Below are 17,963 nucleotides of genomic sequence, written 5' to 3'. Positions count from 1 at the left end.
TCTACTTCTTTAGCCTTGTTAGATATGCAATATTTGTATGGTAGAAGCCATGCTCTGCATTTATGTCCTCTATTAAGGACCTCCAGTAAAACTCTATTGCATGTTTATTATTACACTTTCTATCTGTATATATTGTTATATTATTATTGTTTTATATTCACTGTAACTCAAGTGTTTTTTTACAAGTTGAATTGCAAAATAACTCTACCTTACTAACTGCCACATAAGTGACGTGGTGGGGAAATATCAACATCAACTTCGCTCCAGTTTCCCACGAAGAAGAAAAAGAGGCGGGAACTTCCGGGTTTCAAAAGCTCGATAGCAACGGACAACAACACACCGAGAGGAGATAGTGTGTTTGGAAAGACTCTGGGTATGTAAAATGTATTAGTGTGTTAGCCAAAATCGCCTGAAATAAATGTACTATTTACCTTTGTTGTTGTACTGTTACGTGCTTTCTTTATTTTCGGTAAATCTAAAGCTTCATCAGTATATCATGGAAAAAAGATAAACGTTGTGGCATAACGTTAGTAGGAATGGACCACAGTCTATTAACAGAGCAAGTGTGTATAAAATCACATCTATTTTTTACATTATATATATAGTAACCTTCCCCACACATTCTAATCCAAGCTTTGTCTGTGTGGCCTTTTGTTACAAAAAGTATGTGAGAGTTACAACAACAAACCATATTTGCTGTGTTGATGACAACCACCATTTTTCTCACTTTTGTTTTCAGTGTTGTCTGCTGGGATGGGATCTCCAACAAAAACACCACACAGGTATGATCAGGAGGACGGACATGTTTTTGGTCTTCTGTAGCACTGAGAGTGTTGTGAGAAATATGTTATGGTTTTGACTGTAATCGCTCTGAATGATGCTTATGGCTATGCTTATTTTGCCAGTCTGGTCTTATACCACATTGATTTAATCTCACTCATGAAGTGGGTTCACATGGTCGGGTAATCATTAAACATTCCATAATTCAATCATTTCTTGCTGTTTCTAAAAAATTGCTTCCGTAATGTACGGAATATGTTATGTTAAAAGATAGTTTTTACTGCAGAGTCAACATGCGTACCCCTGGTCGAGAGCCTGACTCCCCACTTCCCCCCATCCATGAACGTCTGGCCTACCTGCGTCCCTCAAGGGAGCTACTGGAGTTCTACAGACAGAAAATCGCCCAGTTTGACGGAGAACACGAGGAGCTGCTGCAGATGCTAGAGAAGTATAAAGGCATCACAGAAGACCAGGTGAGAAACAGCTTGGAATCATATGTGACGTTGCTTTTCACATATGCAAGAGTATATTCACCCAATTTTAACGGATCCTCTCTCTGTCCTGGATATCCTCTTAGCATAAACTACAGTGGGAGGTACGACAGCGTGAGGGAGAGATTTCAGAGCTGCAAAACGCTCTTAGTGACATGCAGGCCTACCTTTTCCAAGAGAGAGAACAGTCTCTTCGGCTTTATGCAGAAAACGACCGACTAAAAATCAGGTGGGTGCACGTTTGATGATGAATCCAGCAGATATTTAAACATCCTCTACAACATGTCTATTGTATTACTTACCTTTTTTTTTTTTATTCTTTACATGAAACGATCTAACCTAATTCACTGTTGTATAGAGAGTTGGAGGACAGGAAAAAAATCCAGCACCTTCTTGCCCTGGTGGGTCCTGATGCAGGAGAGATCACGTATTTCCATCGGGAACCTCCTCACAAGGTACATATGCTTACTCCGTCATAGACCTTTCTCACAGTTCAACTTGTCAGGTACAAGGTACAAGTGATTACCTTAATAAATGCTAATCGGAACAGAAACATTTTTAATGTGTTTAGTTACAACTATTTTACCATTTATTTGCAGTGAAAAAGTTTGACTAACCATTAAACCATTCCTGATTTTTGTTCCACATGTAAGAAAACTGACTAGCTTGCATGCTGTAAGAGGGCATTAAAAACTGCGATTTTATGTTTTCTGGCCTGCTTCTTACTTAACCATATGACTTGTTGGGCTGAGTTGTTTGACTAAGATATAGCTCTAACAGTGGCTAAAGATGTCTCCACTCTCCACAAACGTTTGCATGCAGCATATTTGAATGACACAGTCACACATCCTAGTTTAAATAAAACTAAAACAAAGTTTTTCTCTTCTTTAATTTGAGTTTATTACTTTATTTTCACTCTTACTGTGAATTCAGTCTACGCCAGTAAAATGACTAGAGAGAAAATCAATGTTTTAAAGACAGCTGTAATATGTGATGACTACATTTCAGGTCACTGTCACACAGAAGAACTCTGAGTCCAGATCGGAGGAAAATCTCAATCTCAGGCCAATTAAGTCAAGACCTGCTGCCACCAAGAAAGGTTTGAAAATGCCTTTTCTACATGTATTATGATTGAAGGAAGATGTGAATGAGCTTATTTTTCTGTTCTGTTGAGTTCTTTAAAGATATCGACACTCTATTGTGTCTAAAAAAAAATAGTCTGGTCTGGTACTCTTTTTTGTTAGGAGAAACTCAAACACAGAAGGCCTAAGTGCTCCTGACAGACTCTAACATTCTTATTCCATGTGTGTTTAAGCAGAGAGTAGCCGGAGAACAAAATCAGCAGACGGGGTAAATGGAGAGAGCCTGGAGCAATACAAGAACGATAACCAGACGCTGTTACTGCAGGTAAATCTGGGTGTCCACTTTTTTAATATATATATATTAACAAGGGATTTAAACTTTTCCCCCCTTCTCCTGTGTCTACGGTTTTGGTTACGATTGCACCAAACTAATATATTTTTTTGCTTGTGTTTCCAGGTGGATGCTCTGCAGGCTCAAATGGAGGAACAAACCCGTCTGGCTAAAGAGCAGGTTGAGTCTCTGATGGAGGATCGACGGATTAAAGCAGAGGAGGCACAGGCACAACAACAGAGAGATCAGGAGCGAATCACAGCTCTGAGTGACAAGTGGGTCTGCGTTTTTAGTCGTTCACCACAACTGTACTACCAACATCTGAGGATTTTAGGAACGATGCTCTTTCAACACCCTCATTTTTGTGGAAGACAGATTATGACTTGTTATAACTCCCACTTCTTCTCACATTTTGAAACCTCAGGCTCCAGCGAACGCAGAACCTGTTGTATGAGAGCACCAGAGATTTCTTACAGCTAAAGTTTGACACACGGGCTCATGAGAAAGGCTGGATGGCGGAGAAGGACCGGCTGCTGAGGGAGCTGGACTCCTGCCACAACCGTCTGAGGAAGACTGGGTCTGCCGGTGCAGAGCCAGGCCGAACGTGGCAGACCAGCAGCAGCACAGCTCTACTCCTCCCGCGGCCTCAGCCAGAGTTACAGCAGACGCACAAGGAGGAGCTAAAAGTAACATTTGTCCTTTTTTTATTCTAAAATAACTTAAAATATATCCATTTTGTAGAATAATGTATTGATAACCATTTCCCTTCATATAGAATATCAAAGCTCTTTTTGTTTTGTGGTGTTGTTGGAATTTATTTTTTCTTACCTTATTTAACTTAATCTGTCATCAGGCCATGCAGGAGGATCTGAAGCAAGCCCACCGTCTGGCAGAGATGTACAGGGAGCAGTGTATTACGTTGGAGACAGAACTGTCCCAAATCAGAGAGGAAGGGGACGTGGGCAGAGAGATATTTAAGGTACCATCACTGGACCGACGCTTATGTCTGTAAAATCCTCATACACATCTCTGATTCACTGCACATATTTTATATCGTTCCTCCAGTTTCTTGTGACTTATATTTTTATCTTTCTACATCTTTGTGTGCAGGAGCGTTCAGACAAAATGGCCAAGCGTCTTCAGATGATGACTCAGCGTTATGAGGCACTGGAAAAGAGGAGGGCCATGGAGGTGGAGGGCTTCAAGACGGACCTGAAGCATCTCAGACAGAAATTCAAAGATGTGGAAAAACAACTCCTCAAGGTTAAAAAAAAAAGCTTTCTGAATATTATATCTTTTTTTCACTTAATTTTCGTTTATCTTCAGGTAAATATTATTTTGTAATTTCATCACATCAACAAGCATGTTTTGAGCTTTTTTTAATTTTAATCATGAACACAGAAACTATGTGATGTCAACATATCATAAATGAATTATTACCTTTTTAAAGAAAACAAAACGAGAAATGATATCACAATTGTGGCCTCCTGCCTTTTATACTGCTGTTAACATTTTAACTGTTTAATCTTGTGTAATGTATCCACTGTTTCAGGCTACTCTGAATATTGGGCCCAACCAGGACTTAGCCATTCTACACGAGGTACGTCAGACCAATGGCAGGACAAAGAAGGTTCAGGGTGAGCTGATGGCGCTGAAGGCTAAGATCTATGGACTGGAAAACGAGCTAAGATTTAGCTAAGGACTGGACCATGGTGTCTACTGCCTGTCTATATGTGGGGTTTATCCAGGTCACATATGTTATGTTTGTGCTTCTGTGTTTATTACTGCAACTTGGACTGAATGTCATTTTTAGTTTGTACTTTGGAATAATAAAGATATTTTAAACAAATGAACACCCACAGTTATTGACTGAATGAATTCTGCCAACAGTCATAGGCTTCTTCACAGCAGACATCAGGAATTGTCATAGTAGGAAGGACACAGGTGTTACTAATACAATTAACGATGGATCTGTTCAGAATCAAAAATACTTAAATAATCCCAGGGGGAAATTGTTTTTGTTTCAAACTCCAGCTATACAAACAACATATTTAACAGCAACAGTATTATACAGACAACATATCTGTAAAAAATGAAATATAAAACAGTATATAGTGTGTATATGTATAAAATATAAAATTTACAATGGTTATATAAATATATATAAAACATATACAGATCAAAAGTACTGTACTAACTCATCAAGTGTCCCACTAAGCCATGACGGTTTAACAGTGAGTCAGAATGCACTGTGTTTACATCTGTGCTTTTTCTAATGTGACATTAAGATGTCAAATTAGGATACCTAGTAAATACTTGGTAATTACTGCTTTAGTAACATATTAGTACTTATCTGTGTTAGCTGTAAAAACAGGCACCACTTCCATTATTGAAATAGCTTTGTGTCTCAATTTGTTTTCTTTATAAATCAAAGTGTTTCTCTCGTTTATTTTAGCTGCTGTTATTTTGTGAAAAGATAAGAACAAAACAAGAATACATGTTTTATGAAAATTAAATAAGTTCACTTAAGATAGGCATTGGTCAAATGCAGGATTGTAAAAAATGTATCTTGCCACTGCATGTCAAATATCCATACAAGCTACAGTCATAGGAGAAGCTACACAGTATAGTTATTACTTTATTATAGTGTATAGCCAATCACATGGCAGCAACGATCTGCTGCAGTTCAAAGTGAGCATCAGAACGGGGAAGAAAGGTGATTTAAGTGACTTTGAACGTGGCATGGTTGTTGGTGCCAGACGGGCTGCTCTGAGTATTTCAGAAACTGCTGATCTACTGGGATTTTCACGCACAACCATGTCTAGGGTTTACAGAGAATGGTCAGAAAAAGAGAAAATATCCAGTGAGCGGCAGTTCTGTGGGTGCAAATGCCTTGTTTTAGCCAGAGGTCAGAGGAGAATGGCCAGACTGGTTCAAGCTGATAGAAAGGCAACAGTAACAACAGAGCATCTGTGAACACACAACACGACCTACTTTCTAGCATATAGGGAACAGCAGCAGAAGACCACACTGGCACTTTATTAAGCACCAGGTATGCCTAATAAAGTGGCCGGTGAGTGTAGTTTAACAATACTCTAAGTTTACGGTCTAAAAAAAGTTAATTTCAGTGTGGTACGCTAGCTCACTGTTTTAAAATACCTTTTGAGGTGTAATTTTAGTAATTAAAAAATAATATGTGCATTCTAGTATATAACAATCAAAACATATTTCCATTGTATTACAACCCAAGTGTAAATGGAAGGTAGCCTACAGTCAAATCATATGAAATTAAATATATAACACAAATGACAAAGGCAGTCAAAGAGAAATTTGTAAATAAACAATGAAATGAAATAATGGCAAATGTGCTAATTGTCAGTATAAAAGTTTACAGAGTTTAAAAAGATATAAACGATAAAGGTGTATAAGAGTAAACGTATGATATATTTAATACATTTACAAATATGCATACACTGCATTTCCAATAAATTGCGATAATTTTAACAACTTAATTATTAATATTAGCACACTGTAGACTCAAAATATATTGTATTACAGAATGTCTGTTCCAAATGTAAATGCTAAGGCTGAAACCGCTGCGGTTAAGTTTCAGTTGTAAAGTGAGTTCAGTTTCATTTCTACTCCAAACACGAACTCAGCGTTTCCGGTGGATATGCGGCTCTGCGCATGCGCATCGCTAGTCATCAGATGTTGCTGTGTGTACTGTCTGATGGCAGCTACTCTAATGTCAGCATGAGCAGAGAGCGCAGAGTTCAGTATTGACTCTCACCGTTTCAGACACCATGACCCATTTCTCCAGTCGTAAGTAGACAGTTAGCTTTATTTCCTGTTATTATCTCTTGTTTACCCGTCGGCTTTTAAACACAAGTGCCTGGAGAAATGCAGAGAATAAGGTCTTGGAAAACCGGTTGGCAGCTGCTGAAATCAAGCTGTGAGGGAGCAGCAAAACAAGTAAACACCTCGACTTCGACCTCACGGAATTATAGCTACGTAAGTGGATGCTTTTTTCAAACTTTATTAAAAATAGAAGTGAATGAAGACAAAGTTAAGTCATCCACTTGTTTAAGCTAAGGGCAACACACACACACACACCTCACATTTACAACCTCAGTTATTACTATCTCATTCATCCAGTTCACTCATTAGTGACTTATCAACTCCAATAAAACAAGCTGTGTCATTTATATACCCTGGGAACAAAGTCTCACGCAGTTCCCTGTTGTGTATATAAGTGACATGTCGACTGCTCAGACTGTCACAGCAAGTTAATGAACAACAAAGCCATGTTTTCATACAGCACATGTGCCACCACTCTCTGTCCCAGCTCCCTCCTCAGGGCTCCAGCTCCTTCGGGCTCCTCTTTGACATCGATGGGGTGCTGGTGCGGGGCAGGACGCCGATACCCGAAGCAAAGCAGTGTTTCAGGAACCTGGTGGACCGCAATGGGAAATACAAAGTGCCTGTGGTGTTTGTTACCAATGCTGGAAACTGCATGAGGCAGGCCAAAGCTGAGAGTCTGTCACATCTGCTTGATGTGGAGGTAAACTGGACACTTAACCATTAAATCATCCTCACAAGTGTCCCCAGCTTGCCTTGTCTTTTGTTTTGTTTTGTTTTTTATCCCTTGACAACAATCCTGTTTCTCAGGTGTCTCCAGACCAGGTGATGCTGTCCCACAGTCCTTTGCGAATGTTCACCCAGTTCCAGAAAATGCGCGTGCTGGTGTCAGGACAGGGTCCTGTGGAAGAGGTCGCTCACAAGTATCCTGTCTTTAATCAGGGACTCTGCATTTCTGCACTGTCTGGATGGTAACCTTAAAAGTGTGCACGTTCTGTTTGTTCAGTGTATTTTAGTTCATGTTCCACTTTCTTATCGTTGTTATCAGTATTTAATCTTTGTACTCGTTGCTCCCTTTGCTGCCTGACTGTCTCAGTGAGGCCCTTTCACAGATTTCTCTGGGAAGAGAGACTATCTGTGATTTTTTTGATAGACATAAGTATTTCCTTCATTTCTGTTTTGCTGTGACTCTTGCTCATGTCTTTGACTTTAACCCACCAAACTTCAGCCTGGGCTTTCAGGATGTTGTTACCATAGATATGCTCAGGGAGGCATATCCCCTTCTAGATATCGTAGATCAAAATAGAAGGCCCAAAGACAGTGTAAGTAGTAATAATATTAAAGCCAGTTTTTGTTCAGTTACAAATAAGTGAAACATCTTACCAATTGTGTATAATGTCTTACAGATTCCCCCCACTAAAGGCTTACGGCCGATAGACGGTATGTTTCCACACGTAGTTGCCATAGAAGCTATAAGCCTGATGCTAAGTGATTAAGAATTTATAATGAACACAGGTATGGCTGTCTTTTATGTTATTTCCTTCTTGGCCTGTTTGTTCCTACAGCTGTCATCTTATTTGGTGAGCCAATCAGATGGGAGACCAACCTCGCGCTTATCATTGACGTGCTCCTGACAAATGGGAATCCAGATAATTCCTGGAGTTCGATGCAGTACCCTCACATCCCGGTCCTGGCTTGTAACATGGACCTGCTGTGGATGGCCGAGGCGAAGAATCCGAGGTATACAGTATGTGTGTGTGTCAAAAATACACACATCAAAATGTACATCACACCCTGAAGCATTATTACTATTGTTATTACACTGAATGTCTCTGCCTCATAGGTTTGGTCACGGTATGTTCCTGGTGTGCTTAGAGAGCCTGTACAAGAAGGTCACAGGCTACGACCTGAAGTACGAGGCTCTGATTGGTAAACCCAGTGTGGTGACTTATAACTACGCTGAGCTGCTGATAAGACAGCAGGCTGAGAGACTTGGCTGGACCACACCTGTGAAGAGGCTGTATGCTATAGGGTGGGTGACTCAGTGATCTCAACACTCAAGAATCCTGCTGAGCTCCTTTTGTCGAACACTGTGTGTGATTAGGTGTAAGAGCTCCTTTTAATGTGTTGTCACTCTATCGCTTTTTATAGTGATAACCCCATGTCTGATATATACGGCGCCAACCTCTACAACCACTACCTTCAGGCTTCTCAGCGCACCAGGACCCAGATGCAGGCTAAGAGTGGCAGAGGAGGTGTCGATCCTTTGGCCGAAGCTGACGTCCTCAAAATGACATCGGCAGAATTAGGCGGAGCGTGCAGCAAGTACGGATCAGAGGAGGACCTCCCAGACGGGTGCAGCTCCATCCTGGTGTGCACAGGAGTGTACAGCAGAGACCAGGAGGAGCTGCCCTCAGACCCAACGCACACTGTCACGGAGCAACGAATCTTCCACGGTCACAGGGACTTCCGCTTTGACCCAAACCTCACACAGCCGTCCTTCTTGGTGCAGGATGTGAAGGAAGCGGTGGAGCTGGTCTTTCAGCAGGAAGGCTGGCCTCTGGAGTAGAATAATGAGTGGCTTTCAAACTCAGGCTTCATCTCCCAGCTGTCCAGTTAACAGCTGTAGCGGCCCTTAACTGGTAGTAGCAGAAGCTTTATGAGTTGTTTTTTTAACTAATCTATGCGCCTGATAATCAGGGAGATGTAGCTGTTTCCCTGTCTCCTTCTTACAGATTTTCATAAAGTGCCATAGAATAAGCTGCAAAATGCATAAAATATGCAGTTTTACACTAAATATAGGAAAGTTTTAACTTGCTAATGCATCGTAGTGTGTTTCAAAGACTTTTCATGAACAACACACACACACATCACTGTTTCTAATGGCTCTACAACTACCTACATACAGTATGTCAAGGACAACGTTTTGGGACGCGTTTTCTTGCCTTTGTTTGACACAATCTATATTACTGTTCTCTTTTTTAAACGCACATGGATTGTTATGAAATCTTGGTGTTGAGTTACATACATTTTTACTACAGTCATACTTTTATCGATCGTCTGTAAGGTCACGGATGAGAGTTGAAACGTAGTTACACCTTAAACTGTATAATGTTCGGATTAATCCAGAAAGAGTTCCATAATTATCTGTGACGAGACATATTGTCCAGAAGAAGATGGATTTATTACTTACACAACCGTCTACCTAACAGGGTCATCTTGCCTTCCCAAAGCATACCTGTCCCCCCACCAGGTCTAAACTAGTCCAGTTCTGCTGTTTGTTTTTACTTTCATATTTCAGCTTGATTTGTTTTTTTAAAGAAAGGGTGAACGTACATATAACCACTGATGCTGATGCGATTAAGATGCCAGGTTTCACTTTAGTACCTCATCAGTTTTTTATTTTTTCTATTTTATTTTAGCCTCAATTAAGAACAAGGTAATTCTATTTTAATTTTATTTTGTGAAATTGTCAGAATGAAGAAGTTGCTATTTTTCTGTCAAACTATGAACGTAATGAAAATCTATGAATGGTTAATGTCAATTGAAGACTTTTATGGGATAGTAGATGTACTGACAGTACTGAACATTTCTGTAGGTGCTGGTTTGTTATATTTGTAACTGACAGGTGTGTGTATGTAGGTTTTGCAGGTGACTTAAATTGTTGGTTAAAACTGTCTGTGATATACTGAAAAGGCCATAGTGACTCAAAAGAACAATTAAAAAGAATGAAAGACACAAAGTTGTCAAGTGAAAATATTCTGTGTACTGTAGTACAGTCTTAGTACAGAGTCCTCCTACAGAGGTGTGGTGTGTAGTGCTGGAGTGGCTATCACATTCAGAAGCAGTCACCCTCTGAAGAATACAAAATATGTTAAGCAACCACCCTTTAAAACCTCTGTTACTAATTCTAAAACCATATAAATATTAAAAGTCAATATGTACAAAACTTTCACACACACACAATGCAACAAAATGCAGTTTCCTCTAAACACTATTTTTCAAACATATCCCTGATATAGCCTCCTCAGCACCCACACTTTTTATCAGAAGACACAGAGTTATGTATAGAGTGGGAGCTATTACTCAACATGAATTGAGGTGAGTCTTGGGAAATCTCGTCTATGATGGTCATGCCGTTGCGTGCTAGCAGCTCCCGGGCCATGAGGACGAAGGCCGCCTCAACGTTCTGGGCTTCCTTGGCTGAGGTTTCCAGAGCAGCCAGCGCACCGTTGTTTTCTGCCAGAGTGCACGCATCCTCGAACAACACCTGCCTCTGAGCTTGAAGGTCTGACTTATTACCTAAAAGGATGAACAGAACAGGAAGTGTAACAAACAAAGTGGACCAGGTGTTTCCTTACATAATATAACCACTGATGGTATAGCTATCATGTAATTTAGAGCTAAATGTTGTTTTGAAAATATAGCACTAATCACTTGGCAGGTAACACAGAACAACTCTATCATAGGGGCAAAGCACCAAAGGTCATCGCAATTTGAAACTTTCTTAATCGTTTTGTCTGTAAAATTACTGAAAATTATGAAAAATGATTTCACAATTTACCAGATCCCAGTGCGATGTATTGATACTTCTTGTTTTTCGCGGATCCACAGTACAAACCCCAAAATATTAAATCATATATGACAAAGAAAAACATCCAATCTTCACATTTGAGAAGCTGGAGCCAGATCATGTTTAGCATTTTTGCTTAAATAATGACTTAAATAATTAAATAATGATTATCAAAATAGTTGTATAGTTTTCTGTGGATTGATATATCATTTAAGGTGTCAGCCCCAAACCAAAAGATATTAATTTTACGATTATATGAAAGCTGAAACTAGAGAATGATTGGGGTTTATCATTCAAAAACAGTCAGGAACCACTGGTGTATTATGTCTTACTCTCTAGCAATATGTTTTGGGTTTTACTGACCAAGATAAAACCAGTTAATTCCACTCTACCTACCAATGAGAATCAGTACCACGCTAGCAGCTCCAAACTGCTCCACCTCCCTGATCCAATGGGAAACCGATTCAAATGTGGTGCGGCGTGTGATATCATAGGCCACCATGGCCCCATGGGCACTGCGGTAGTAGCTCTGTGTTATGGTACGGAAACGCTCCTGTCCTGCTGTGTCCCACACCTGCATCTGTAATGACAACGCACAACACAAATGAATCCAAAATGGCTTAAAGCAATTCTTACCTTTTCTTGAGCACTCAGCGCTTCCCTCCAAAGTCCCACCCCTTTCCCCTGCGAGTAGATAGACCAACCCTGAATTCACTAGTAGGTTCCACTTTAACAGGCGTTCCAGTGCACTTTGTCTAGTTGGAGGTCCGAAACTTTGGACTTCCCATGGCACGCAGGAACGCAGCAGGAACGCAGCAGGAACGCAAGTGCAAGTGAAACGGAGCGACGGATGACAGGCAGGAAGCTCGGCAAATAATTTTATTTGGACCGAATAAAATGATTGGTCAGACTTTTATCAGAAATATATGAAAACACCGGGTGGATTTCTTTTACATTTTAGTGTGCCATACACTTGTTAGGAGCATTTTAAGATTACAAAAGAAAAGTGTAAAAATGGTAAGAAAGGTAAGAATTGCTTTAAATGGTTACAAAAGATGTGTTAAAAGTGTTATTATAAAACAGGTTGAGATGTGATATAAATACTATGAAAGTATTAAAATGCTCAATCCACAGAGAAATGCACTCAGCCTGTATTCATAAACTACCTTTAAACGCGCCGTCAGGACCTCTGTACAGCTGTCATGTCATAACTATACGTTTTAGAGGTAGAAAGTGCCGCTACAGTTCTGTTGCAGTCATTCCACTGCTGCAATGACCGCGCAGAGACAAAGAAAGCGCAGATGCAGAAGACATGGAATATTATGGGACCTTTAAGTATTTACAAAACGTACATAAGATGTTAATCGGACATGATGTGAACTCTGATAATGATCAGTCCCTTTTGAACAATGCTTGTGTACACAACCTCCAACGAATTAGCATAACAAGACATCCATGCAGTTAACAAATGATCACACCCAGAAAGCTAACAGACAGATGATGTCATGTTCAGAAAGCAGTAAGCCACTCCTGTTTCTCTAAAGGAAAACAATACTGATCAACTGAAACAAGTAAATGGAGTGTATAGAGTAAATACTGTTTCGTTAGTATATGGCCTTTAGACTGAGAGTAAATACAGACACATCTCACATATCCATGGGATAGCCTATATATATATACCCATGATCAAATTTCCTGATCCCTAATGTATGTGTAATTGATTGTGCATTACAAGCTGTAAACTATGAATGTGTCAGCTGAAAACTTATGAATGAACGAGTGCACCTACCTTCACCTTCTTGCCATCGATGTTGAGGGTTCGAACAGTAAAGTCGACCCCGATAGTGTTTTGCTGCTTTTCGATGAATATACCAGACTTGAAGCTCTGAACCACACAGGTCTTCCCCACATTTGAGTCCCCAACCAGGACGATTTTAAAAAGAAAGTCGAAAGAGTCCTCAATCTCCGGCCCCGCAGACTGCATGGTGAAGGGAGGAATATATACACAGAAAACACCACACTGAGACTGAAACACTAGATCCAAGACTTCTGTGCCTCTATGCAACAGAACTGGTTCCTTCCAAGTTGTGTCAATAAAAACTGAGACTATTTACAGTAACAACCCATCCCAAAAAAGGGCAAATCAGGTTTATACCAGCTGTTGTATAGTAGCTCCAGGTGAATATGTGTGATTTGCGGGTAAAGTTGTCCCAGTCAGAGATAAAAAAAGATCTAAGAAAAACACTTAAAATGATGAATAATCTCACTCTTAAATCCAGTTTTTATTCCAACAGCTTGCTTCTTCTGTCATTTATAACATCACAAACTCTACTCAGCAAAAAATCAACTTCAAAATCAACTTAATTATCCCATAAAAGAGGATTCAAATTCCCTTTTTCCTAGAAGTATAAGTCAGAATCCAAAAGATGTGTTCCTTCATCCTGTGCTTGTTTCCATGTCTACGCTACACTATCAGGCCCATTCTTGTAGTCTTAAACACAAGTTTAGTCTGCACTGCTGCCCTTTAGACTGTCAGTCTCTCTGCCCTCTGCACCTCTCCCCCCTCACTTTCATTCTGAGACTATTATAGACACGCCTCCTACCTGTCTCAGTAGGTGTGATCTCCAACTGCCAGCCCACCTGCACCACTGCATCTTGGGATATGGGTTTTCTCAGGTGCTGTAATAGAGCACAATAGCTGAAAAGGCAGAAATAAAAGTCAATGACCTGAAACATTGTTCTTAACCAAAAGTACTAATTTAGGCATAAACACATAGATGTGATAGGGTTAGATAGAGTTACACATACTGAGCTCTGGCTGTTTTGATAACTAACTGGTTGACTTACCATTTTAATAAGACCAGTTTAGAGTTTGAGGTCCACCAAGAGCCAAAGTGCTGGAGGCTAACTCTGAACAGAACCGTGTGTCTCAATGAAGACATCTTTTGCATACACAGCTCAGTGTGCAAATATCCCTTAGCAAACAGCTTCAACTGCTCCTGCATTTTAATTTCTCCTGTTAGAGTGTAAACACTTGACATGTGTCTTAAGAGCTGTCCTTTGGTCCCAAGAATGTTTTTTGGACTTTAAAAAAAAAAGCCCTTCACAATCTGTCCCCTCGCTGACTACTGTCAAGTAACACATTCCACAGCACTCAACACAAAGTGGTTATGCGTAGCATAAACATGAACAAAACATGACACATTGAAAAGATGTAGTTAAAGACAGGATAATCTAACAAAGTGTAACCGAAATCTCTTTACCTCAGGCTGCAGACATTGATTTCACAGTGAAATGTTAACAGAAAGAACATACTGCTCTGAATCTCTCTCTCTCCTTCTCTCTCTCCCTCCACCCCCTCACTTGTTTTGTCGTCATCTCAGCCCACAGAAGAACAAGGCACAGCTGGACACAGAACAATGTGTGAGTGTACGGGGCACTTGACCAAGCTGGGTCTATCTTTGGCTGTGACCACCAGACACCTTCCTTCTGTTGTGTGGTCGATGCCTTGTTGAATGCAATCAAATGTGCTTTTCTTGAACATTTAGTGATGGCACATATAAGACAAAGACAAGGACACAAGGAGTAAATAACTTTGATAATGTCTATTTTATGTAAAAAGCAAAACAATCCAATTTAAAGGATCAAACAACAGACTCCATGCTTTTAAATGTCTAGCCATGACAGCATGTATGCTAGGTATTATTATGGTATGAAAGCTGACTCAAGAACAAAATATCAACATCCTTGTAAAATCATGTAAAAATCCCATAAAATTCAGACTCAAAGAACTAATTTGAGCTAGTGCATTATTACCAAAGCTCTCCCGTGTACACCAATATGACAAAACAAAATACATATGGTATACCCATGTGATTCAGCAGTGCCTCAGTTCAAGAGGAGGAGTACATGAGCAGTGATGAAATCACATTTGAGCCGTAACTAAGCTACTGTATCAGTCATGGACGTATGCCTGCTGGGTCATCTCCTCTGCAGCAACTGTGCTGCACCCAAAGAGTTTCTCAGTCTAAAAGCGGTGCTGGAGCTTTGTTGGCATTTTCGTTGTTTCTGAAGTTTCTTGCCAGATGTCTTATTCAGTGATGTTTCTGGAGGAGGGATGTGAATCGGCTTCCAGGGGATTGGATTATAGAAGCTGGGTGATGGGTAGGACTTGTCGATGGGACCTGCAAGAAATCAAAGCTGATGGTGATTCATGATACATAACAAATATAAGTTAGGGAAATTAAACTAATAAGCTACAATCACATTTGATGCAGTCTGAAGCCAACATAACGAACCGTTGTATTGCTTTTGCTGTAGATTTGATCTATTATATGACATCAGTTTCTCCAAAATGAATAAAGCCTATAATTCCTAGATGACTGAATGACCTTACTTGTTGGGTAGCCAGCTGATTTGGGACTCGCTCTGCATTTTTCAGTGTTTTTTGCCAGCCAGTCCTTAAAGTTCTCCTCTGCCCTCTTGCGGCGCTCTTTCTCCTGCTCCTCCTTTAGGGCAGCTTCCTCCTGTAGAGAAAAAAATGATCTCTCAGAATCTATACAAACAACATTAAAATAACATTTAAATTTAAAAACATTTCATTAAAAGCAGAATAACAATCACAGTACTTTTCCCTTCTTTTCCATTTCAATTTTTTCTTGATTCTTCTTCTGCAGCCAGTCTTTGTACTTTTGTTGAGCTTTCAGTTCAATCTCCCTCTGTTTCTCCCGCTGCCTCTGTATTGCCTCTTCCTCTTTGCTCAGTTTTAGCAGCTGCTTGTGCTTCTCCTGGGATTGTAAGAAGAAAACAAATAACAGACATGTCAATATTGGATAATGTAGCATTACTGTGTAATTAAACAAAACTCTGACAAATTACAGTCAGTGCGCTATGGTGCTTTGTGTAGTGTTACTGAGTTTAAAGAAGCAGTTGACTACCTGTTCTCTTTTTAAATGAAGCCATTCTTGGATCTTCTCTTCAATAACAATCTTTTTCTGTTCCTGCTCCCTTTCTTGTTGTTCTTTTTTTTCCTTCCGTAACCGCTCCTAATTCAAGCAATATAAAATGTTATACTCTGAGATTCAGAAAGTGAGGTGAAGTAAGAATAGTTTAGAAATAATGGGTGAAAAACTATGACTAGCCTTTCAGAAACAGAAAAAAGCAAGAGGAACATGAGGAAAGTAACCACTGCTGTAGTTGCACAATGATATAAATTATAATTAACTCTAGCTCGCCTCCTCTGTTTGTTTTTCAAATTTGAAACGGTCTTCTTTGGCTTTGTTCACAAGCCACATTTCCCATGCACTGAGATTATGTGATCCTCCAGGCTCCGCTGCTGCATTCAACAACTGCACTGAAGGTGATCTTGGTAGCTCACATCTGTAACAAAAGCAGATTAATAATTAGACACACGCCACGGTACACTTATATAGTGTCTGTCTGAATCATGGAGTCTGCAGTCTGTGGTCTTTGACTCAGAATAAAAAGGATCTTGGAAGATTCAGCAGTACCTGACTGGTGAAACTCTGAGTCTGGGGGTGTCACTCTGCCTGGGTGAAGTGTGCGGAGCTGGACTGGACTCTAGATCTTCATCACTGTCGTAACTGTCATGGTAGATGGGAGAAAGTAGGGAGAATGTGTCTTCATCGTCAGACAGGACCCCGTCGTCCAAGCCCTTTGATGTGTGCAGAACTTTTTTCCCCTGGCTAGTCTTGACAGGGGTCGAGCTGAAGCCAGGGCAGTCCGGCATCCTCCTCCCAGACATGGCTAACAGATGTCTGTTGAGAAAAACACAAAGTCGACACATGAGAGTGTTTTCCATAATGTCTCCGTGTTGTCTGTTAACTAATGTCAAACACACATAAGCAGCTTTTCAGTGACACACAACACACACACATAACTAAGTAGTTGGTGCTCGTGTCAACAACTTGGTTTAACGGTTAGCTGAGTGGAGCTAACGTTAGCACTCTGGCCACTAAGAAGCTAACGGAACTGTGTCACCAGTCGGACAGTTTTTTTCTAAATTCTATCAAACTTTCTGTTGAACCTACGAATATAAATGGTGGTGTAATGTTTTGCGTCAATTTAATGGTGTAAAACTAAGGTCTAACTTCTTATATCTGTAACCAAATATTGTTTTAACGGCCTAATTTATCTTTGTTTTAACAAGAGTGTTCAAAAGGACGCCGGTCCGATCTCCTCGCCGTAAACACTGGGAGCTGCTGGTCGTCCACATTAACGTCATGTTGCCTAAACATCCCGGACCGTACTTCAATAATCTCAATAAAATGACATGCTTTAACAGCTCCAAAATACACCGTAAAGTCTTCTTAGTTTCCATTTTTAATGTAATGTAACCACCACCTGAGCTGCTCAGGCTGAGCGTCGCCCAAACGTCCCCGCTGCTTTCTCTCATCAACGTCAGTTTTCTATACTAAACTGACATTTAAATGCCCGTGTACAAATACGAAACTTCACTTGTATATCCTTAGAAGTGCGTAAACGAACTCTACTTGCACTTCGTATGCGATCAACTAGTAAAAGCAACACGAAAAGACCCCGGAAACTGCTGCAGACCAGATCCGTCCGGATAGGGCTAATACCAGCGAACGGCGTCCGACTGGTGATGCATATAACTGTTAGCGATGATTAGCTTCTACCAACGTATACATGATTATGTTAGCTAACTCCAAAGTGAACGCGTGCAGTATCTCTGGCTTTCTCGAAAACATTTCCCACCTTTGTGTGTATATTTGAAGATACGTGTCGCTGTTGTGATCCTCTTTTCTTTTCTTTTCTTTTCTTTTCTTTTCTAACCAACGCTGCCTGGAACTGATTTGCAAACAACT

At 40.3% G+C, this 17,963-nt stretch overlaps 4 protein-coding genes across 4 annotated transcripts; 2 read left to right on the top strand and 2 right to left on the bottom strand.

Moving 5' to 3' along the window:
- Nucleotides 1-329: 329 nt before the first annotated feature.
- ccdc77 (coiled-coil domain containing 77) lies at nt 330-4,431 on the top strand. Its single transcript, XM_083916883.1, has 12 exons — nt 330-373; nt 740-782; nt 1,067-1,253; nt 1,358-1,500; nt 1,630-1,726; nt 2,280-2,370; nt 2,590-2,678; nt 2,811-2,959; nt 3,109-3,370; nt 3,538-3,663; nt 3,795-3,947; nt 4,237-4,431. Exons 2-12 carry the CDS (start codon nt 754-756, stop codon nt 4,381-4,383), a joined length of 1,473 nt encoding a protein of 490 aa, XP_083773009.1. The 5' UTR covers nt 330-373; nt 740-753; the 3' UTR covers nt 4,384-4,431.
- A 2,030-nt stretch (nt 4,432-6,461) lies between these two features.
- Nucleotides 6,462-10,245, top strand: hdhd5 (haloacid dehalogenase like hydrolase domain containing 5). Its single transcript, XM_083916884.1, has 8 exons — nt 6,462-6,695; nt 7,030-7,245; nt 7,353-7,465; nt 7,771-7,864; nt 7,949-7,982; nt 8,108-8,282; nt 8,386-8,574; nt 8,694-10,245. Exons 1-8 carry the CDS (start codon nt 6,585-6,587, stop codon nt 9,109-9,111), a joined length of 1,350 nt encoding a protein of 449 aa, XP_083773010.1. The 5' UTR covers nt 6,462-6,584; the 3' UTR covers nt 9,112-10,245.
- A 115-nt stretch (nt 10,246-10,360) lies between these two features.
- rab19 (RAB19, member RAS oncogene family) lies at nt 10,361-13,769 on the bottom strand (the record flags this gene model as incomplete). The annotated part of the gene is made up of 4 exons (XM_083916891.1): nt 10,361-10,844; nt 11,512-11,695; nt 12,905-13,093; nt 13,719-13,769. The coding sequence occupies 4 exons, from the start codon at nt 13,767-13,769 to the stop codon at nt 10,570-10,572; spliced, it is 699 nt and encodes a 232-aa protein (XP_083773017.1). The 3' UTR covers nt 10,361-10,569.
- A 1,012-nt stretch (nt 13,770-14,781) lies between these two features.
- Nucleotides 14,782-17,963, bottom strand: ccdc34 (coiled-coil domain containing 34). The gene is made up of 7 exons (XM_083916887.1): nt 17,854-17,963; nt 16,626-16,892; nt 16,350-16,494; nt 16,053-16,160; nt 15,744-15,902; nt 15,512-15,641; nt 14,782-15,299 (listed from the first exon to the last, which is right to left on the bottom strand). The coding sequence occupies exons 2-7, from the start codon at nt 16,877-16,879 to the stop codon at nt 15,097-15,099; spliced, it is 999 nt and encodes a 332-aa protein (XP_083773013.1). The 5' UTR covers nt 16,880-16,892; nt 17,854-17,963; the 3' UTR covers nt 14,782-15,096.

Source organism: Echiichthys vipera (genome assembly GCF_963691815.1).
Source record: "Echiichthys vipera genome assembly, chromosome: 7".
NCBI classification, from domain to species: Eukaryota; Metazoa; Chordata; class Actinopteri; order Perciformes; family Trachinidae; genus Echiichthys; species Echiichthys vipera.
This window is presented reverse-complemented; position numbering and strand designations above follow the sequence as displayed.